Source organism: Pteropus alecto, unplaced genomic scaffold, assembly GCF_000325575.1.
Source record: "Pteropus alecto unplaced genomic scaffold, ASM32557v1 scaffold101, whole genome shotgun sequence".
Taxonomy (NCBI): Eukaryota; Metazoa; Chordata; class Mammalia; order Chiroptera; family Pteropodidae; genus Pteropus; species Pteropus alecto.
Genome location: NW_006432945.1, coordinates 8,359,263 through 8,381,599, shown reverse-complemented (window position 1 = coordinate 8,381,599; position 22,337 = coordinate 8,359,263). Strand labels below are relative to the sequence as shown.

Here is a 22,337-nt window from a genome sequence, read left to right as displayed (position 1 = left end):
GCAGCCGCTCTCCAGCGCCAGCAGCACCGCCTCAGATCATCAGGCATTAGATTCTCATAGGAACACTGGTCCCTGGTGTCATAGAGGTTGAGGACCGCTACTATAGATGTTTCAGAAGTGTTTGGGTGTCTTATTGAGTGGTAGCCGAAGCTATGGAACTGAACGCTATCTTTGAGGAAGCAGTGAGGGGCTTGTCAGTGCCCTGGAGTGCACGGTAGTGCTCACCCGGACTTCCGTGAGCCCTTAGTTCCTGCTGTACCTGCATCGAAGGTGTGCTCGGGGCATTCTGACCCCAAACAGCCTGAGCAGTGTCAGGGTACCAGAGATGCATGTGGTGGTGAAGGATCCAGTGTCTCTTGCTACCTTCGGATCAGAAGTCTTTGAAATCACTGTGGCCGATCATTGCTGACATAATTACTGACTTGTCATGTGCCCGTGCAGTCCTAGGCATTAAGTAAAGCAACTTCTTGATCCTCCCAAGAACTCTGTGAAATAGACGTTGTCATCATCCCTGTTTTACAGGTAAAGCATAGAAGTTAAATTACATCAGTAAGTCACAGGACAGGGTCTCAAACCCAGGCAACCTGGCTTCAGAGTCCCTGCTCTTTTTAACCAGTGCCCTTGGCTGCTTCTTGACACGTGTGGCTTCAGGAAGTGATCGTACAGATGTCCTCAGATGTTAGAAACTTTCTTCTCTTGTCTGGTTAATGCCCCATCCCCTGTTAAATAGAACTACTTTTTTTTTTTTTCCCTGATTTATTTTTTCCTCATACCACGCATTCAGACAGCTATTACTTAATCTGGCTCAGTTCCTCAGTTTACAGTTTTGAATGGTAAACTCAGGAACGTTCTGTGGTTGTTTTTAGTTCTCTGTGTACATCACGCGTCTGCATCCATTCCTGGGACTTGGTAGCTGTTTCGTATTTTCGAGCGTCTCTTCTCTTCCCAGGTGTAAATGTAATGGACACGCAAGCGAGTGTGTGAAGAACGAATTTGGCAAGCTGGTGTGTAACTGCAAGCATAATACCTATGGAGTAGACTGTGAAAAGTGTCTTCCTTTCTTCAATGACCGGCCGTGGAGGAGGGCAACTGCCGAGAGCGCCCGCGAGTGCCTGCGTGAGTGCCCCGGCGTCAGTCCGTTAAACTGTCTTAGGACATCCAGAGGTGGAAGAAGGAATGAGCGCCTTCCACTTATTCCTCCTTGACAGGAAAACGCTGGAAGGCAGTGTTTCTTCCACATTTTGGGACCGTAGAACGGTCACCTGCATGCACAGTTAGGAAAGCTGTAGACGAGGGCAGTGGGCTGTAAACATGGACTGTGCTGCTTGTGTTTCCTTCATGATCACTCATTCCAGAATGGGGGCAGCAGCTTCAAGGTCGGCACTTTGCTTAGATCCAAATACTGGGCCAATGTAGCCTACTCTAAGATAGGGTTTTTTCTAGTGTTTGTTGCCCTTTAAAATAACCCTCTTCCTACCAAAGGTCATTTACTCAAGCAGCCAAGGTCATTGATTCACATGTGTCAGGTACGATGAGTTCTAGGCTAAGACTGCCATTCAAAAGATTATTTATCAAAATTATTTTTCCTTTACCTCACAATGGGGAGGACTTCCTACTCCCACCATGCAGTAGTAGGTGGCTTTGGGAGGAAGAGTAGATATTAGTTTTCTTAGGAAAGGGTAAATTGAAAGAGATAACACATTGTTTATCTTTTCACAATGGCTTGGTTTATTCTGAACAGATAAAAGAATCTCAGGAGGAAGGAACTATGAAAGCATGTGGTCCTATGACTTGCCAAGGACTTAAAAATAAGAATTTTTTAAAGCAGCTATAATTTTTTATGTCTTTATAACTATTTCATAATCATACTCTCTTGGTAACTAAAAGAATAAGAAAGATGACATTCTGAACTTGCAGGAATTATTGGTGGAAACCTTGAGAAAGAATCGATACCTCAACTTATGACTGTTTCCATAAGCTGCCTAGAGCAAATTTTCTTATTCATTTTGTCTTTCTCTCAACAAATCCCAGATTTGCAGATAAATTTTATAGCCTCTCCCAGGATTCTTAAGCACTTGCTTGGGTTTCTTTTACTGAACTGTAGTATTCAGTGTCGGAAGCTACATGACAAAGGCTGGCGAAGGAAAGAATGAAATACTCCTAAGATGTGACATCTAAATAAAAGTACACATGTGTTTGGAAAATATTCTGTTTCGTGCCATGGTCCTATTTAGAGACTGTCCAAAAACATCATGAGAAAACCGAGTACAACGTATATTTGCCAGCTTCCCACTAGCACATGAACTGAATGCTGTAGCTACAGGACTTTGATGAGGAGCTCAGTCAATTTGCTTTCCTCCTTGGTCCCTTCAGCACTTCTGGAGGTTGTGACAATACTACAATATTGTCTTGATGCTGGAGCTGCTGAAGAGATAATTACAGCTGCCTTCTCTTACCAGCTGATGACGAAGCAGCCAAAGCATGTGCTTTAACTGCGGGTTAGAACAGTGTGGACTCGGGAACTATTCTAGCCTATAGTCTCCAAGCACCAGACTGTTGAGATGGGGCTGGCCGGGTTGACTGTGGGATAACCTAGGGAGGCCTGATGGAAGAGAAACAGCTAATGAAGGAGCCAGAGGGAGCTATAAAAGCTCCTTAACACAACTCTAATTTTCGGTGCCAGCGATTCGAGTTTCTAAAATGTTTTCAAGTATAGTACTATAAAAGAACTGATTGTAAATGAAGGAAGAAAAAAGGAATATATCTTTATATTCAAATATTATTTTAAAACAACTTCCTCATCTATCACAAGTCAAATAAAACTTTTTTATTTAGTGCTCAAGATACTTCCTATCCTATGGGCAGAATCAATAATTCTGAGAAAATCATCTTACTATGAATGTAATAAAGAATTTTGGAACTATAGACACTTGTTCTTAAAATATGGTCGTGCCCTGTAGGGAATATCGTTACTTGCTTAACGGATGACCCGGCTGGCATCGTGGCACCCCCAGTGGATGGACGTACCTAGTGGATCTCGATTTCCATCCACAGAGGCACTGATCTTAACTCATGTGTCTCAGATTACTCTCCTCTGGATATGCAAGTAATCTGGCACTTTGAAAGTATCTTAATGTATTTGAACCATATGAGGCCTGAAAAGTTCAGGTAAATTGAGGCTGGTATATAAATTGGCACTTTGTTCTTGGGGTTGGTATTAGGATGAAGGAATAAAATTCAGGAAAATCGTAGTTTGACTTGGCTTTTATTATATATGATCAATTACCTGGAGAGTCCTTTCTAACTAGAGAAATCCCTTATATTTGATGATGACGCTATTTTTGAGAAGGATGAACTTTTCTTAGCCGATAACCTGGCTCTGTAAACCCTTTATCGACATACTGATTTTTTTTTTTTTTTAATGAACAATGTATCCAGTGGTCATTCGTATCCCGCCACCACCTATCTGTCCCAGGGACGTGAGAAATTATGGTTTGGTTTTGAGTCTTGTAAAACGCTATTCGTAAAGGAACATGGATCCGACTTAACCCCTGTGTTTCGGCTGACAGCCTGTGACTGCAATGGCCGATCACAGGAGTGCTACTTCGACCCTGAACTATACCGTTCCACCGGCCACGGTGGCCACTGTACCAACTGCCAGGATAACACCGACGGCGCCAGCTGTGAGAGGTGCCGGGAGAATTTCTTCCGCCTTGGGAACAAGGAAGCCTGCTCTCCGTGCCACTGCAGTCCTGTTGGTAAGTGACAGGAAGCATCCGCTTCACCTCGGGGGCCGAAAGACAAAATAGGCATCCCTGAGCCCCCAGACAGTAAGGCCGCTTTCTAGGCATTCGCACATGCCAGGTGCAGATGCGTGCATCGTCGTAACATGTAAACGGCTCAGGATCTGCCTGTACCCCGCACGTCCGCTCGCTTTAACCAAGCTGAACTTCCAGATGATTTTCCTGCTGTGTATAAAACTGGGGTTGGCCTGAGTGACGATCGTGTAAATAATTAGCAGCAAGATCATAGAGACCATCTGAACTTCGATGGTAAAAGGTTAGCCGCGTCGTGAGTTCTTCCTTGTTGATGATTTTGTTTAGTCTGAAATCCTTAGCGGGCTGGGCTTTTTCATGTTGGTGTGTGTTCAGAAATATTCAATGTACTCTTAATCCATTCTACTCTTTCAAGAGTTTGACCTTTACTTTTGTTGTTCAAGCTGGTATATACTTAAGTTCTGGACACGAGTCTGAAGGAGCCTGTGCTTTCCCACCGACACGTGACTGATGATTGTCCAGTTGACCATCCGGTACAGAGTGACTTGTTAGTGCTGTTCGGCACTGATGAGTAGGGTGTTTGTCTGGACAGTTAAAATGTCGTGGCTCAAAAGGGTATGATCTTGAGAGAATTCTGATTTAGAATTTGATCTTTATCCTCTCTGGAATCGTGTAGAGTTTAGACGCTGGCTTTCCGGCAATGTTTTCAGTTACCAGTTTTCTTTCTTTGACATTAATTTTGCTTACATATCTGGTGGTTGACAGGCTCTTTAAATTTCAGGTTCTCTCAGCACGCAGTGCGATAGCTATGGCAGATGTAGCTGTAAGCCGGGAGTCATGGGCGACAAGTGTGACCATTGCCAGCCTGGATTCCATTCTCTCACTGAGGCAGGGTGCAGGTAAGATTTTTTTCAAAACCAAAAGAAGGGGGCAGAAGCTAAATGTAGTTGATTCATAATAACAGACCTTGCGGCTTATGCAGCAGTTACGAACATTTTTTCCAAAATAATTGTCAGCAAGATTCGAGACTTCTAGCTGTAATGATGATCCAGGATTGTTTTGTACAGAGATCAAGATATTAGATTAATATCTAAATGTAATGAGTATCCTTGACTGAAACCAAATCCAAGTAGAAAAAAAACTTTAGGATTCATTTTGTTCTATTACATATTTCTTCTTTTAAAAAGATCTATTAACATGTAAAACAAAAGGTTGACTTGAAGAGTGGAATTTCTTTTCTCCTTTCTCTTATCTCATTGTTTTGTTCCGTTTTCCATCCAACAGGCCATGCTCATGTAATCCTTCTGGCAGCATCGACGAATGTAATATTGAAACAGGAAGATGTGTTTGCAAAGACAATGTCGAAGGCTTCAACTGTGAGAGGTAGCGCATCCTTTCTGAAGCTGTATTGTGTTTTCTTTGTTATCAGATTTCCAGTCCAAAAAAAAAAAATGCCTGATTTTGTCTTAATCTTTTTCAGATGCAAACCTGGGTTTTTTAATCTGGAACCATCTAACCCTAGGGGCTGTACGCCCTGTTTCTGCTTTGGCCATTCTTCTGTCTGTACAAATGCCGTTGGCTACAGTGTTTATCCTATAACCTCTACCTTCCAGACTGGTAATTTAGACCTTTCTTTCTGTTCCCTAGAAATGTGAGACGACTCCTACAGTATTTTTTAAAAAAAAATATATCAATATCTCTTTGAGGATATTTCGATCGTGGCAGCACTCGATGTTTTTTAATGCACATGATTTTTCTTTTTCAGCTTTTTTTTTAGTTTAATGAAAATGTACATATGGTTTTAGAATATACTGTAGTGAGTATAAATGTTATAGAAAATAAAGCAAAATATAGCTTAAGGGATATAGCATATATAGGCACTGTTGTAAGGATCCGTTTATTCAAAAACTTGCATTGATGTCTTTCCATAAACTTTCTGTACATTTTCGTGGTACATAGAGGACCTGAATTCAGGGTGTTTATGATGCAGTGGCTCTCACATTTTCATCCTCTGTTGCAGATGAGGATGGGTGGCGTGCAGAACAAAGGGATGGCTCTGAAGCATCACTGGAGTGGTCCTCCGAGAGGCAGGATGTGGCCGTCATCTCAGACAGCTACTTTCCTAGATACTTCATTGCTCCTGGTAAGTGAGGCTGGAAAGCATTCTGGCCGAAGCGTGCTCCCCTGGAGTCTCATTTTCACGATCTTGCACCCTTGTGTCTGCCTTCCAGCGAAGTTCTTGGGCAAGCAGGTGTGGAGTTATGGTCAGAACCTCTCCTTCTCCTTTCGCGTGGACAGGCGAGACACTCGCCTCTCTGCAGAAGACCTGCTGCTTGAGGGCGCCGGCCTCAGAGTGTCCGTGCCCTTGATTGCTCAGGGCAATTCCTATCCGAGTGAGACCACTGTGAAGTACGTCTTCAGGTAAGACCATCTTCTCTGTAAAATCTGACACGGCCAGAATTATGAAAGTGGTTTCTTTATATAAGCTTATTGGGCCTCAAGGTGAATGTGGAAGAAAACTTCTTGTGTTTGAGAGGGACTTTGTGAGAGGGAGCCTTCCCTGTGCTTATCTATCCCCTTGTCAGTTACACTGTCAGAGCAGCAGGCTCATTGACTTGGTTAGATCGTCAGAGTATTGCATTGTCGGTGGCATAACCGAGTGAGAAATACTTTCTCAGCACCCAGAACTGTCCTTCCAGACTTGGCCCTTTCTTTCTCTCCAGGCTCCACGAAGCGACAGATTATCCTTGGAGACCTACGCTGACCCCTTTTGAATTTCAGAAGCTCCTTACCAATTTGACCTCTATCAAGATCCGTGGGACCTATAGCGAGAGAAGTAAGTTATGATATAATTTAGAATTGTTTAAAAATACGATTAGGTAGAAGGATTCATAATAATGCAGTTTATTTCCAAAGTCCTAATACTATAATACGGAGCCTAAGGAAGTGGTATAAACTACCTCGTTATACATGAATTATGTATAAAAATGATGTATTTTTTAAACGACTTTCAAGGACCTGGAGAAAATTTGCTAAAATTAGTAAACAGCATTGTTTTATAATGAGTAAGCCTATTGCAATTACATTACATATAAATAGATTCTTCTAAGAATTCTAAATGTAATTCTCTTGGCTTGCATTGCTCAGCCTTCATTTCTTTTTATTTATTGCTATGTAATTATCAAGGCTTTTAACCATTGGCTAAATTATGAATAATTATAAATTACTGAATGACCATTCGTTATAATTTTAGATAAACAAAGCAGTTTTAAGGATGCCTTTAAAATTTTTTTTTATAAACTTTTTTTTTTTTTTTTAATGAGGACCTTTTTCTGTAGCAAAGTAAAACTGTTTGGGGAAGGTGAGTGTGACCGGTGGTGTGGCCGTGGGTGTAGCATCAGCAGTTCGAGTGTGTTGATTTCTTTTAATTAACATACATTTTATTAGTTTCAGGTGTACAATGTCATGATTCAATATTTGTCTCTATTGAGAATTGAGCACCACAATCAGTCTAGTTAACATCTGTCACTATACATAGTTACAGAACTTATTTCTCGTGATGAGAAGTTTGAAGATTTACTCTCTTTCAGCAACTTTCCAACATGCAGCGCAGTATTATTAACTATGGTCGCCATGCTATATATATCACATCCCCGTGACTTATTTATTTTATACGTGGAAGTTTAGGCCTTTAGATTCCCTTCACCCATTTCACCCCTCCTCCCCCCAGCAACCTCCAATCTCTTCTCTATATCTATGAATTCATTGTTTTGTTTTGCATTTTTCTTACAGACCACATTAAGTTAGATCTATGGTATTTGTCTTTCTCAGTCTATTTCCCTTAGCATAATGCCCTCAAAGTTCTAAGATGTGTTGATTTTTGAGAAGCCTGCATGAATAGCTAGTTGAAAATGTCTTCTAAGTAGTAGTTAGAAATATGGATCTAGGGCTTAGAAAGAAGTTAGTACTGGAGATCTAGAATTAAAAGGTTGTCAACATATGGGCAGCGATTTTTAAACCTGCAAATAGGACAGAAAATATAGAAATAGAAAAGAAGATGTAGTTCTGGAAACCTAGCTATTTAAGGATCATGACCTGAGACTCTAGAGAGAAATAAAATTTTAAGGAGGAGAAACAACAAAGTTAGGAAGATAATACCATTGGATTTTGGACTGAGTGACTAAGGAGTCATTGGTGAGGTTTTGGTCTGTTTTTGTTTTTAAGAGGTATTGAAACCGAAGTTAGATTGTCATGCTTTGATAAGTAATTTGAAGATCAAGAAGTAAAATAAAGGTTATTCTTTTAAGAAGTTTGGCTGCAAGAGAAGAAAAAGAAGCGGACTGATTCGGGAGCAGGGACAAGATTGAAGGAAGAGTTCTTTCAGGGTGGGAAGACTTAAGGATGTTTAAAGTTGGAAGCACATTAACCCGTGGAGATGTATCTCAGGATCTAACTGTTGGAAAAAACAAAACAAAACAAAACAAAACCATAAACATATTAGAAGTTCACTAAGTTCAAGGCAGTACTAGAAGAGACATCCTTTAGCCTCAGGTTGTCAATTGCTACGAATTATATAAGCAACAAGTGGTATTTCGTAACATGGGGAAAAATACTTGAAACATAGTCTGCGAGAGACAGGAGTAGAATGGAAATTAAAAGGAGACATGAGGACATAATCAGGGCCTGCCTCTTCCACAGGATGTCCCTGCCGAGGCTGTCACAGGCACTGTTAGGTTAGATGGACCATCTGTCTAAGCCAGTATAAGGCTTTTTCTGTTCTTATTTTCTTCTGGAAATGGGAAAGCATTGTGATATGTGGCATAATGGCTTTGGAATAATTGCGTATTTGTCAAAGTAGCCCTGAGCGTCAGAACTTGTCATTTTCGCTGTCTTATACAGCGCGAAAAATGTAATCGAGTGGCGCCTGTTGACAGGTGCTTTCGCTGCTTCCTCGTCCTGCAGCAGCAGAACAAAAACATTGCTTAACGGCGACAGACCTAAACTCTTTCCGTTCCCCACATGCTTGCTCTGATCCCTAATTGTCCCGGGTTATTATTCAGTGCCTTTGATTTTTCATATTGGTGATTGGAAGAACTATAAAATCCACCAGTCTGTGTGTGTGATTAAAAATATAAGTGTGCTCTACCATCATTCCAGACACTTATCAGCACCAGGGACCGCATGATTGTTCTAAATGCTATTTTCTAGTTGTCCTCTCGAATAAATGAAATAAAGTAATGGTTGATCGTCTCTGGCATTTTGGGTCTGGTTACTCTAACGGTCTTGACGTTTCGTGAGCTTTTAGAAACCGGAAGCCAGCTCAGTGATTGTTTTCACACCACACGCAGGTGCCGGATATTTGGACGATGTCACCCTGGCAAGTGCCCGTCCTGGGCCTGGGGTCCCTGCAACGTGGGTGGAGGCCTGCACCTGTCCCGCGGGGTACGGAGGGCAGTTCTGCGAGACGTGCCTCTCGGGCTACAGAAGAGAGACTCCGAGTCTCGGGCCATACAGTCCGTGTGTGCCGTGCGCCTGCAACGGGCACAGCGAGACCTGTGACCCTGAGACAGGTGAGAAGATGACCTCCGGGGGCCGCTAGACCTAAATTCTCTCTAGCAGGTCGGGGGGAAATGCCCGTCGTCTTACTCGCTTGCGTCCTTGCCCGTGTTCTCATGCCTGCTCTCCAAATAGGTGTTTGTAACTGCAGAGACAACACAGCCGGCCCGCAGTGCGAGCGGTGCAGTGATGGGTACTATGGAGACTCATCCCTGGGCACCTCCTCCGACTGCCAACCCTGTCCATGTCCCGGGGGCTCAAGTTGTGCCGTCGTCCCCAAGACACAGGAGGTGGTGTGCACCAACTGTCCTACGGGCACGACCGGTGAGTCGGCTCTTCCAGACCCCTTCAGGGTTCCACCCTATAAAAACACCTCGGGAGGATGGGCTTTGGCTCAATGATGACGGTTTTCCTAGTAGGCAAAGGTTTATTATGGATTTATAAACTTCATGGCAGGTGCTAACGACACCTAACATTTTTATGGCCAGGTACTTTTCCGAGCACTTTAACGTGTCCTGCCTCCTTAATCCTCACGAGCCTGTGAGGTAGGTTCTGCTGCGATCCCCATGTTCTAACCAGGGAAACTGAGGCATGGAGATGTTAAGTTACATGAGCAAGGCTGCAGGCTAGCCACTGGTGGGGCTGGGCTCCGGGCTCCGGAGGTGATGGTGGCTGTGGTGTGCTCCCCCTCCCGTGACGAGAACCCAAACTTGATTTTTAGTTTGTGGGGCTATCCTGGGATTCTTGATGTAAAGTGGTAGTTTTTCAATTCTTAACATTCTTTAACAGTCCCTTCAGTGTATCAAAGCCCATCACGTTTAATTGGGAAAACATGGGTTTTTTTTAATACCTTTGGATAGGCCTGTATTCCCATCTGCGATTCTTTTTTTTTTTTTTCGATAAAAACATAAATCTAGCTCTTTCCTAGAACTGCCCAGGGCTGACTGGCCGAGGAGCCCGCAGCTCACCAGTGACTGTAGTTCCCATTTATCCGTTGGCTGCAGCCCCCACACGACGGAGAGGTTCTGTCCAGGCTTCTGATACCGCCTCCGACTCCGTTACAAGCTCTTTGTTCCCAAGATATTGCTACAGAGCATGAAAATAAGCAAAAAGCCGAAACACTGAGCTAATCATCTGTATCTCTTATGTTTCATCGAAACCTTCTTTAAGCGTTGGGGAACGTCCAAAGGCCCCTTCGTACTTCCAGTGCTTCACCGACCCCACGCTGAGCACAAGGTCATGGCAGCACACAGAGGTTCAATCATTTCCTTAAGGTAGTTGAGAAAATATGGAATCAAAATTAGTGCAGAATTTCTTTCTTTTTTTTTTCTTCTTTTTAAAAACAGTGACTCAGCAGTCTCACACAGGCTTCTCCAGCCTCACGCATCCAGTCGCTCACTCTGCTCCAGCCCCTCCTGGGCTTCTTGTCATCCCTCAGGTGTGACAGACTGCCATAGGCTGTTCTCTTTCTTTAGAGTGTTTAGTCCGCTTTCTCTTCCTACCCACGCCTCCCTTTTCTTGGCCAGCTTCTGCCTCTTCGGTGGGGCTGGGTTGAAACATCACTTTCCCAAGAAGGCTTTCCTCTCTGGACGCCCCCTGCCCTCCTACCCCAGGTCCCTAGGGCCCTTTGCTGTGTGGCGTCTAGTAAGTATCCCATTTGCTCTGAGACAGAAGGTGGACCGGCTGTAGCTACCAGAGTATTTTGTGGAGTGAGTGCTTTTCATGGGCTAACTTGTAAGTTCTGGTTTAGATTTTCTACCAGATTTTTTTAAATTAAGTTTTATTCAACACAGGTTTCAAGACACTTTAAATATGGACCGAGATTAGCTAAATTATCTGATGCAAAAGCAGAACTGAAATGCTGCCTTCATCCTAATCTGGAGAAAGATCTTGGGTGAGGGCCCGGTAACTGTTCATGGCAGAGAAGGGTCCTCCGCTCGCCGTCCTCTCTCAATACCCTGTTTCTCCCTCCGCCCCACCCCCGGCCTCTGTCCACCTCATCGGGGGTCTCCGTTTGCCGACCGCAGTGGTCAGTGTTCGGTCCTCAGCTCACCCAGTGTCAGCGACGCCGGACGCCATTGACTGCTCACTTCGTTCCCAACGTTTTCTCCGCTTGCCTTTTTTGACACTTCTCTCTCCTCGGTTTCTTCCTCCCTGTCTTCTCTTGGGTCTCCTTTGATCCCTTCTGATTCTTAACCTCGGGCTTTCATGTCAGCTTTAGGTGAGCAGACCTCATCTTTAGTTTTCCAAGCCTCTCTGTGCTGTGACTGTGAAATCTGTCTTCAGCCCGGCCTGGCTGCCTCCTGGCCGTGTCCACTCGGACGGTCCCCCCACCCGCCCATGAGATCTGCTTGCACTGCATCAAATGCCATTCGAGTCGAGTCACATACGGAAACCAGAGAGGCAGGAGGATGAGGGCAGAGTATTTATTCCAAGGCTTCCTCTCAGCTCCTGGCATGTGCCCTTCAAACAGCTCTTTCTAGAAAAGCTAGAAACTATTAGGTTCTGGCGATTGCTCCCTCCACCCATCACCTGAGGCCCAGGTTACGGAGCCCCCCTGTTCAGTTACTGCCCAGGTACCACACCGTCACTCTGTCCATACTTTCGTAGATGGTACATACCTTTATCAAACTCTCCTCAAGTCTTGTGGATTTCAATGAGCCAGTTATTTTCTGCTGTGATCTGGATTCCGATGGCTAAAGGAATCTGAAATTTAAGCAAATCCAAGCTACATCTTCGATTTTTCTCTTTCTCCAAGCCCAACCCTGTTCCTTCCCCAGCTGCTCATCTCAGTAAAAATACCACTGTGCACCTGGTTGCTCAAGCGAAAAGCCCAGGCACATCCTTGATTATTCTCTTCCCCTTCCCAGAAGCAACCAACCAGCAAGCGTCATCGATCGTATCTCAGATCTTTCCACTTTTCCCTCCTTCCGCTGCCACCGCCCTGGTCCACGCCACTGCCATCTCTGCCTGCATCGCTCTGCAAACCTACAGTCTGCTCTGCACGCAGCAGCCAAGATAATACTTTTGAAATGCAAATCAGATCTCATCACTTCTAAAGCATTCCAGGAGCATCTCGCTGCACTTTAATTTAAACCCAATTCCTTCTTGTGGTCTAGGCAGTTGGCTCTTACTGTTTCCACAAGCTTGTCTTGCTTTTCCGGAACATTCTTCCCTTGGATATTCTCATGGCTGGTTTCTTCTGTCTTTCCATTGTCATCCGAAGTGTCTCCTCTTTATAGAAGCTTTCTCTAACCACCCAATCTAAAGCAGCCCTCACCCCACCATTCTGTCATGTTGCTCTGTTCTGTTTAACTTTTTATGCCTATCCCTAACTGAAGTGATCTCATTTATTGATATGTCTGTGGATTGATCTCTCCCTACTGCAATGGCGACCTTGTCTACCTTGATCACCACATCATTCTGACAACCTAGGGCATGCCTGTAATAACAGACTCTCTGTAAGCATTTGTTGAGTGAATAAACAAACAAACCTCTGTTTTTATGGAAAGCTAGCTCAGGTTCTGTTGGCTACAGAAATATTAAGAACCCAACGTGAGCTAATAATGGTGGGCAAGTGGAATGGGGAGGATGAGGAGCGAGGGGTTTAGTACAGTGGAAAGGGCCCTGGGTTCTACCTCTGTCTCTCTGACTCTCGGCTGTTTGGTTGTGGACAAATTACTTAACCTCTCTGTTCCCTTGGCTGTAAGAGAAGTGAGTGGCAAATGATAATCTCCAAGTTCTCTTCTAAAATGCTCTGATTCTGTGCTGGATGGCGCTGCTCAAACAGAGATTCTCATGTGCCCTGATCTTTTAAGGGAATGTGCTACCCACCCTGTTGTATAGGAGATTTATGGTATCGAGTCATCTTTCATCTTTCTTGATATCATCAACAAAAACAAACATATGAATGTTAACCCCAAGCCTAACTCATTGATAAAGCACTTGTAGTGTATGATTTGGGGTAATCCTTAGAATAATTGAAGTGAAGTGGACAAACCAGGTGCTATCTTTCTAATAAGGAAATAGAGTTGTGCCCAAAGTCACTCCACTGGGTTGGCACGATGCCAGGACCGCAGCCCACGTCCTTGGCTCTCCTAGGCCACATCCACTGCACCATGTTGCCGTGCCTCTGACGGTTACACTAGACTTTTTGTAACCAGTGGCAGTTTGTAAAGCACACTCTTTGTAACCAGCAGCACCAGAAGTGTCTGAGGCCTTTCTTTCGTAACGTCAGATTGTCTCACGGCCCAGGTAAGAGATGCGAGCTCTGTGACGACGGCTACTTCGGAGACCCTCTGGGTAGAAACGGCCCTGTGAGGCTCTGTCGCCTGTGCCAGTGCAATGACAACATCGACCCCAACGCAGTCGGAAATTGCAATCGCTTGACGGGAGAATGCCTGAAATGCATCTATAACACTGCCGGCTTCTACTGTGACCGGTGCAAAAATGGATTTTTTGGAAATCCCCTGGCTCCCAATCCGGCAGACAAGTGCAAAGGTAACCAGCCCTCAGCTAGGCTCTGCCACAGTTTTGCTCATTTATTCTGAGAATTCATCGCGTGGTCGCTTTAAATATTTACAGTTGTCTGGTCTGACGCAGCACTGTTCAATAGCAGTGTATCCGAACCACTTATGTAATTTAAATTTTTCCAGTAGAGACATTAAAGAAACAGGGGAAGTTAATTTTCATATTTCATTTAACCGAACATATCTGACATGATCAATAATAAAGTAATCAATAATAAATGATCGAGATGTACGATTTTTCTCCCCCCACACCAAGTCTTCAAAATCCAGTGTGTAGTTATGTACAGCACATCTCAAGAACAGCCACGTTTCAGGTGCTCAGTAGCCACAGGTGGCTGGTGGCTGCCGTATTGGACAACATGAGGGAAGAGTCCATTTGCACTGTTTATGTTTTAGTATCTCTCTCAGGCGACTTCTATCTTTCGCTGTCCTTGTCTTCCTGCCTTAGCCTGTAATTGCAATCCCTACGGGACCATGCAGCAGCAGAGTAACTGTAACCCCGTGACTGGGCAGTGTGAATGTCTGCCTCACGTGACCGGCCGGGACTGTGGATCCTGTGACCCTGGGTTCTACAACCTGCAGGGTGGGCAAGGCTGTGAGAGGTAAGACATCAGGTCCCTTCGGTGGAAGTCATCTTTGCTTTTCTTATTGAAAGAGGTCAATTTTTGTGAGTTATAGCTGGCTTGACTTTGTTCAGGACTGATTTGAGTGGCTCATACAGGCAAGGCGCCCTCCGAGGCAATACCGGACAGTCGTAACTGAGCTAATAGGAGGGAAGAGTAGAAGGCAGTGGCCCCGGCTGTGTGAGTCACCTGACCAACATTAAAAAACAAAACAAAACAAAAAAACCCACAAATTACAAAGTCCTTTCTGAGATGCTTAGAGTCAGACCTTATATGGTGGCAATGGTGGCCGTTGGGGACTCCTGTTTTCAAAGCCGCTGGTCACTGGTGGCCTCTGTGGCACCAGGTCGGAGAGCTGCTGGTGGCGGTTTTACTAGCAGAACAACCGTGTTTGCGTGGGTTAGGTTAGAAAAGGGGTTCCGAACAGGACCCATGGAAACTACTGGAACCTGAGGGCCTTTATAGCCCTGAGCATTTTGTTTTCTAATACAGATTCCGTCAGACCTGTGCTGAAACGGGGAAAAGTTTGCTTAAAGTCTGTTTTTCTTAACCTGAGAAGTGTCATGTGTTCCTTTCAGGTGTGACTGCCATGCTTTGGGTTCCACCAATGGGCAGTGTGACATCCGCAGCGGCCAGTGTGAGTGCCAGCCTGGCATCACCGGTCAGCACTGTGAGCGCTGCGAGGTCAACCACTTCGGGTTTGGACCTGAAGGCTGCAAACGTAAGGGGTGTTGGTGGCATGAACTCTTTAGTCTCCCCGAAATCCAGTGAGACCCAAAAGTCCAGAAAGGACACTGGCAGCCTCATTCTACCACACAGCTCAGGGTCAGGGCTGCCCCTAAGTCAGCAGAGATGCTTTATTCGGTGAATATTATCGAATATTAGAGCTTGAGAGCTTCTCTCGTTTCTCCGCAACCACCTCATTTACGTCGTCTTTTATGGTGCTCCTGCTTCTCCCTTTTTCCAGTCTTTTCTTTTTCCAAAAAAAAATCTCCCTTTGATTATCGAACCTTTCTCCTGTGCCTAATAAAGCTTTTTATTGATCATATTCTTAGTGCAAAGAATGGAACAGCGAGGGATTCTGCTCATAATGTGCTTGTTGACTTACTGGCCGATTGCTCCCCACCCATGGGGCCGTCTTGGTGTGCTTGCACACAGACATCTGCTCCTCCTTGGCATAAACACTGGCCTGGAATTAGGCCCCAGAACAGTTTGGGCTTCTGCTTTCTGAATTCCTTCATTTCTCCCGTGGAATGCAGCATAAGTCATTGACTCAGTTTCAGAGAACAAAGCGAGAAAACAACTGTACAAGAATACAAAATAAGCATGAGTATTTGGGTTTTCTAGTTCCTGAGTGAGAGAAATATTTACACGGAGAGAGGAAGATAGAGATGAATTCTTAAAGTGCATGAAAGGGCACCGATTAGTTTAATAGATTAATTTCTATAATTATTAAGTAACATGAAATGCGCCCCCTCCAAAGGATGCACATTTGACTTTAAAATTTACTTTTGCTGTAAAAATTTCTGTCTTCTCTGCGAAAGACTTTTAACTATTTAAACTCTCATAAGTCAGCCCGTTTTTCAAAAAAAGAAAAAAACCCATCTACTTATAATGATGGTAGAGTCCGCTTATCGATACAGTCCGAGTGAAAAGAAAATTCATTCTTCCTTTTTTTCCTTATCGTGTTCTCTTTTCCCTTTATTCTGCAGCCTGTGACTGTCACCCTGAGGGGTCTGTTTCGCTCCAGTGCAAAGACGACGGTCGCTGTGAATGCAGAGAAGGCTTCGTGGGAAATCGCTGTGACCGATGTGAGGAGAACTATTTCTACAATCGGTCTTGGCCCGGCTGCCAAGAATGCCCTGCGTGTTACCGGCTGGTAAAGGATAAGGTAAGCTGGCAACAGCGCACTCATTCATTCATTCATTCATTCATTCAGCAGACATTAAAGGGCCACTTCCTGTGTACTAAGCTCTAGAGGGAAAAAATAGTGAACAAGATAAACACAGTTTCTGTTCTCAAAGATTCGATGTTCCTGTTGGGAGACAAATAATAAAAATTAAATAAATGCCGGGATAAGTGCCGGAAAGAATACGAGCCGATAGTAACTGGGAGTCGGGGGGACGACTCTACACAAAGCCTCCCCAAGGAAAGGTACTTAAGGTCAGATCTCTAGAACAAGAAGAGCAAGCAAGCGATGAGGAGTCTGTACCGGGCAGAGGGAGGTGTGGGTACAGAGACCTTGAAGCCGGAAGGTGTCTGGGGCCTGCTGGATGAGGACAGAGCAGTTTGTGATAAGACTAGAGAGGTCCGCAGAGAAAGCTTATGTTGCACTATATTGACCATAGTCAGGAATTTAGATTTTATTCCAAACCCAATGGAAACGCACTGAAGAGTTTTAAGCTGGGAAATCCAACTTGTTTTTTAAGAAGAACACTCTGATTTCTATGTGAAGAATGATGGTTAGAAGTGGAGCAAAAGGGGAAGCCTCGTTCAAATTGGGTAAATACGTGTGTTTGAGGGGCACGGCGTTAGAGGCGGCAGGGACTGGGAAAGGGAAGAATCACGGTGGATCTTGCGTTGTTTGCTTAACGGAGCTGCAGGCATTATTTATTGAGATGACTCAGAACAGATTTAAGAGGGAAAGATCAAGAGTATAATTTTGGATGTAGATATATCTATCAAGAAAGTGATCTAAAACGCAAGGGAGAGGTCGGAACTGATATTTATCATCACGTAGTGTTCAAAGTCAAAGAAATGGGCCCGAGAGTTTTTCTTTTGAAGCCAGAGAAAGAAAGAAAAACTACCCATGTGATTTATTCACAAGCACACGTGAGTAGAGTGTATAGACCCACATGGTACAGAGTGGCCTCTGATTGTTATTGCTGCGGGAAGTATAATCGAGTTTCGGGAACACTTGTATGTCCGGTCTTTCCCTTTTTTTCTTTCATTATGTTTAGGTTGCTGAACATCGAGTGAAACTCCAAGAATTAGAGAACCTCGTAGCAAACCTTGGAACTGGGGATGAGGTGGTGACAGATCAAGCCTTTGAGGATAGACTAAAGGAAGCAGAGAGAGAGGTTATGGACCTTCTTCGTGAGGCGCAGGATGTCAAAGGTACATGTGACCAAACAGTGGGTAATCTCTTTGAGGCAGACCAATCTCTAGAGCTGGCCCCCTATTTAAGGTGAATTAGTATGGTTTTATAAAACACTTGCTCAATTTTTTAAAACTATTTGTAGAATACGAACTATTTTGTTTTTTAAACAATTTGTAAAAATACAAGCACATGTCAACTTCCTGGTTTAAGACACAGTAAGCATAAAATAATTCTCCCAACACATCAAAAACTATTAGATGTTAACATTTTAAATGTTTCATAAATCTGTTCCATAACGAAGTGTTTTAAAATAGTTTTTAAAAAGCATTAAATATATATGTTTTGGGTGTATATTATTTTAAGTAGAAAATTTGAACTTTGATTTTCTATCATTCTGAGTGAGAATTTATCTTAGGTACTGTTTTATTTTCTTAGAAATATCTTTTCAGATTGGCTCGTAAGGAAAAATCGTGGTCTTCAAGTACTGACCAGCTACTGAATATATAGAACTTAGTATTTATGAAAGTAAAGATTAGAAATTAGTGCCTACTTATGAAATTTTCTGTTTAATTAGCAAACAAATGTGCTAATAATGTTATATAAAAGTACATATTTTATGCATTATATGTATATTTAATGTCATTTGCAGTTTGATAGATAAGTTCTCTGTACATTATGTGATGAGGCTGATGATAAGCAGAAAAGGGGTTGACTTAATGATTTAAAAAAACAATTTATTTTAAAATACTTTATTGACTTTAAAAGATAACTGGGTTTTTTAAAACTTTGAAAGTAAAAAAAAAGTTATTTAAAATAATTTACTTGCTTTTTAAATCACTTCAAAGTTTTGTTTTTATTTCTTACTCTCCGAATTAAGCTTTTTTCTAAATTTGGACAAGTTCTTTTCTACACTTATCGAATGCCTGTAGTATGCCAGGCTTTGTGCTAAACACAAATAACGAAAACACGAAGAAAACATTGCTCCTTCTATATCTGGCTGAGGTCCTTGTTATTTTGGGGCTTTCCATCACTGAGGCGCGGGCGTTCACAGGCACTCGTCGTGAGTGTGCATCACATCAGATCACTTGGGACCACAGTGACCGACTTCCCTGTCTGGTGTGTGAATCTATCTGGTGTTAGAGGCTTCTTCCTGGTGGTGTACAGGTCCACAGAAACTAAATACAGTGCTTACTTCTTGTAATGTCTCTAGTAGATAGAATTTTGATTTTTTAAAATCACTAAGGTAGAGAAGGAATTAGTGGGTGCATCTGTTTTGGGCCAGTTTGTTTAATTTTTATATGCAAGTTCAGAAATTGTTCTATGAGGTAAATTTTTAAAAATTGAAAAAAAAAAAGAGGTTGATAGCTTATGATAACTTTAGATGTTTGCTTTTTCTTTTTTTTTTTTTACTTTGAAACAATTTATTTCTGAACACTTCCTTTCCCTGAAACGTTTTTTTAGCATTTCATTTTATCATATGATCAGTTTCCAGTATACAGTACATTAGCTTGACATTCATATAGTTTCTGAAGTAATCCCCCTGATGACTCTATCTGCTCTCTAGCCCTGCACGTGGCCATTCTATGAAGGTGTTTGCTTTTTGTTTTGATTGTTACATTTTAAGTCTTAAACATATATTAAGAAGAATTTAAATGTTTCCTATTTTGTATAAACAGCAGTGGGTTTTTTTTAGGATATCCATTTTTTAGCAACAGTGTTTCACATGTTTTGTCATTGATGTATTCTCTTGTAACTACAAATTCACCTTTGTTCTGATATATACATTGAAGAATCGAATGTGGAGTTGTCATTCTTAAGTGCTGATCTGTCCACCTGAGAGATGGGGTTTGCACACATCTCTGGTTCCGGCACCACCAACACATACATATAGTCAAGGGGCAAGAAAGGGTGGCCAGCCAGTACCGCCCCTCCTCTAAGGCCTTCCTCTCGGTGCAGCCCAGCTACATCTAGCTCCTTTTGGCCACAGCGACTGCTTTCCTCTGCCAAGCAGGTGATTCTGTTGGACACAAGCTCTGATAAGAGCCATGGCCATCATACTTCCCTTGAGCAGCGTGATGGGCTGCTGCTTCTGACAGCTTTGGGAGCACATAGAGAGGCCGGGGCTATAATCCACACCACCACCACCACCACCACCACCACCCACACCCCGGCCTTAGACCTCATTCATGGGGTTCCTGGCTGACCTTTTCTACTTGAGGTTCAAACCAGCCAAGAATGAAAATAGCTTCATAATGATTTATCTTTTCAACTGTCCCTAAGTAGTAGTCATTTGTAGTTTCAACATGTGTTTATGCTACAGCTTTAAAAGGAGATTATATGATGCAATTAGGTCTTGCAGTTAGACACAAGGCATTTGAAGTGATTCTGCCAGTTAGGTTATCTGTTCTCTAACGATGCTGTTTCTCTGAAGAACTATCCAGAGAGATTGATATCTTTTACATTCTTGAAGCTCGGGCTTCCATAACTTAATTGGCTGCTTTTGCCTCGCAAATCTAAATGATTTCTTGTGATTTAAACTTGTTTTTATCTTTTGTATTTTTTTAAAAAATCTTTAGCTTGTCAAAGACTTGTTTAAGTAATCATCATGCAGGACCACTGGACATAGTTAGGCAAGAATTTTGCTGTACACCAGCTTTGCATGTGGATTTGGTGGTCCTGTTGACAAGTTGCTAACCTGTTATGCATCTTTGTTGATCTTAACTTTGACCTCTCATCTTTTTTACATTCCTTGGGAAATTTAGATGCCAACCGTGAGCATCATGCTGAAAATAAGAAGTAGTCAGTTTTGAATAGGACTTATTTAATGGTTCTCATTTGTTGATATAACCTCATGACATTTGAGAATTTTAATAATGACAGAATTATATGTGCATGGACTTATATTTATCTTTTGATTTATTAGGACTTGGGTATGAGATTTAAGTTGAATGGGCTGAATTAATAAAGAACAATTTGAAGAATTATTCAAAAGCAGAAATCAATTGGGAAGAAATTACATGAATGTACCAGGGAATCGGGGGTGGCAGTGAGAGTCTATTTAGTTTAAAATACAAAATGAATTTAATTTTCCATACTTGAATGTTGTTTTGAACCTAGTTTTTTTCCTAGTTTAGAAAAACGTCCAGCTCTCAGAGTTGGTAGTGCTTTGACAACATTGTATTTTTATGATGAACTCCATCATGTGCTGGAATACCAAAATCTTTCCTTCATCAGACATTTCTTGGGTGTCTTCTCTTTGCTAATCACTGTGGAGACATAGTGATGACTAAGAAAGAGGAGCTCATAGTGAAATGGGACAGACACATAGGCAGTGGAGGTACTGCCAGGTACGGTGATGGCTGACAGGCTCTGCTGATGGGCTTAGGGAAAATGCGGCAGAAAAATGTCATATTTGGAAGAGGAAAGATAAGCAGAGCCTCAGATTTCATGTGAGATGACATTCCCCCCGCTCCCCCGATAATATATGCACCTTCTTCTGCCATGCCATTGCAGATGTAGACCACAATTTGATGGATCGCCTCCAGAGAGTGAATAACACCTTATCCAGCCAAATTAGCCGCTTACAGAATATCCGGAACACAATCGAAGAGACTGACAACTTGGCTGAACAAGCACGTGCCCGGGTAGAAAGCACAGAGCAGTTGATTGAAATCGCATCCAGAGAACTTGAGAAGGCAAAGATCGCCGTCGCCAACGTGGTGAGTGATGGCGCAGCTCTGAGGCAGGGCCAGGGCTGTCCCTTGGTGGTGTGTAGCAAGTCCGTTATGTCAGTGGACTGCTCCTTCCGCTAAATTGACTCCTTGTGTCTTTTTGCCACTCAGCGTGAAGCAGGAAAGCCACCCTGCTCATAGTAGTCACGAAAGAGTTATCAGGAGCTAGATAAAAACCGAAGGCCACCTGGGTCCTTTCTCCAGCTTGGTTCCTTCTGTGGCACTAGGCTTCCTTTCTCCTTTACTGAAAATAGAAGTAATAAGCTACAATCAAGGCTGCTGATGTTAAAGATGTCTGAAATTAAGAAGGGGCATTCATTTTGCCGAATGACGCTAATAAAAATTTAGTTCTGACACTTCCTTTATTACAATTAAATAATTCAGCCCTTTAAGATTAGTGCTTTGTATATTTCCTCTGTAGTCAGTCGCTCAGCCAGAGTCTACAAGGGACCCGAACAACATGACTCTTTTGGCAGAAGAGGCCCGAAGGCTCGCTGAACGGTATGGTAACCTCCAGATGTCTGCTTAATGGTTGTTAGGGCTTTCCTTGTGGTGAGGACATGTCGTCCCGTGCCGTACCCCCAGACACTTTCCACATGACCTGCTTTTGCAGAGTTTGCTCTCTTGTCTGAAATGTTATCAGCTACATGTACTCTTTCTTTCCCTTTAGTTGGAAATTAGAATATTTACTTTGAATATTAGAATATGATGGTTTGAAGGGGAATTATATTTGTACATCTGAAAGAAAACCATAACATATTTCAAAACCTTGAAGTTAATGGGTAACTAAGAAGCTCAGTAGAATTTAATGATTATTTCAGAATATTTTAAAATTAATTTTTAACCAAAATGTTTATTTTTCACGTTTCAATAGAAAACATATACTAACCATAGTACATTTGAAAATCAGCCAAAGAAAACAGACCATTTTGTTCCTTCTTTTTTTTTTTTTTATTAAGTGTAAGGTAATTTCTTAAGAAGACTTTAAATTATTGAGGGCCTCAAGTTAAAAAAATTTTTTT

General features: G+C 42.7%; 1 protein-coding gene across 1 annotated transcript in view; it reads left to right on the top strand.

Moving 5' to 3' along the window:
• LAMC1 (laminin subunit gamma 1) overlaps positions 1 to 22,337 on the top strand; it is a 104,233-nt gene that overhangs the window by 68,739 nt on the left and 13,157 nt on the right. The window contains exons 4-20 of the mRNA XM_015586246.1: positions 950 to 1,116; positions 3,570 to 3,758; positions 4,558 to 4,675; positions 5,061 to 5,159; positions 5,257 to 5,393; positions 5,797 to 5,919; positions 6,008 to 6,197; positions 6,500 to 6,612; positions 9,125 to 9,346; positions 9,468 to 9,656; positions 13,587 to 13,832; positions 14,310 to 14,463; positions 15,063 to 15,205; positions 16,197 to 16,375; positions 17,445 to 17,601; positions 21,098 to 21,303; positions 21,737 to 21,816. Of these exons, the coding sequence (XP_015441732.1) occupies positions 950 to 1,116; positions 3,570 to 3,758; positions 4,558 to 4,675; positions 5,061 to 5,159; positions 5,257 to 5,393; positions 5,797 to 5,919; positions 6,008 to 6,197; positions 6,500 to 6,612; positions 9,125 to 9,346; positions 9,468 to 9,656; positions 13,587 to 13,832; positions 14,310 to 14,463; positions 15,063 to 15,205; positions 16,197 to 16,375; positions 17,445 to 17,601; positions 21,098 to 21,303; positions 21,737 to 21,816 (2,712 nt within the window). The remainder of the gene's footprint in view (positions 1 to 949; positions 1,117 to 3,569; positions 3,759 to 4,557; positions 4,676 to 5,060; positions 5,160 to 5,256; positions 5,394 to 5,796; positions 5,920 to 6,007; positions 6,198 to 6,499; positions 6,613 to 9,124; positions 9,347 to 9,467; positions 9,657 to 13,586; positions 13,833 to 14,309; positions 14,464 to 15,062; positions 15,206 to 16,196; positions 16,376 to 17,444; positions 17,602 to 21,097; positions 21,304 to 21,736; positions 21,817 to 22,337) is intronic.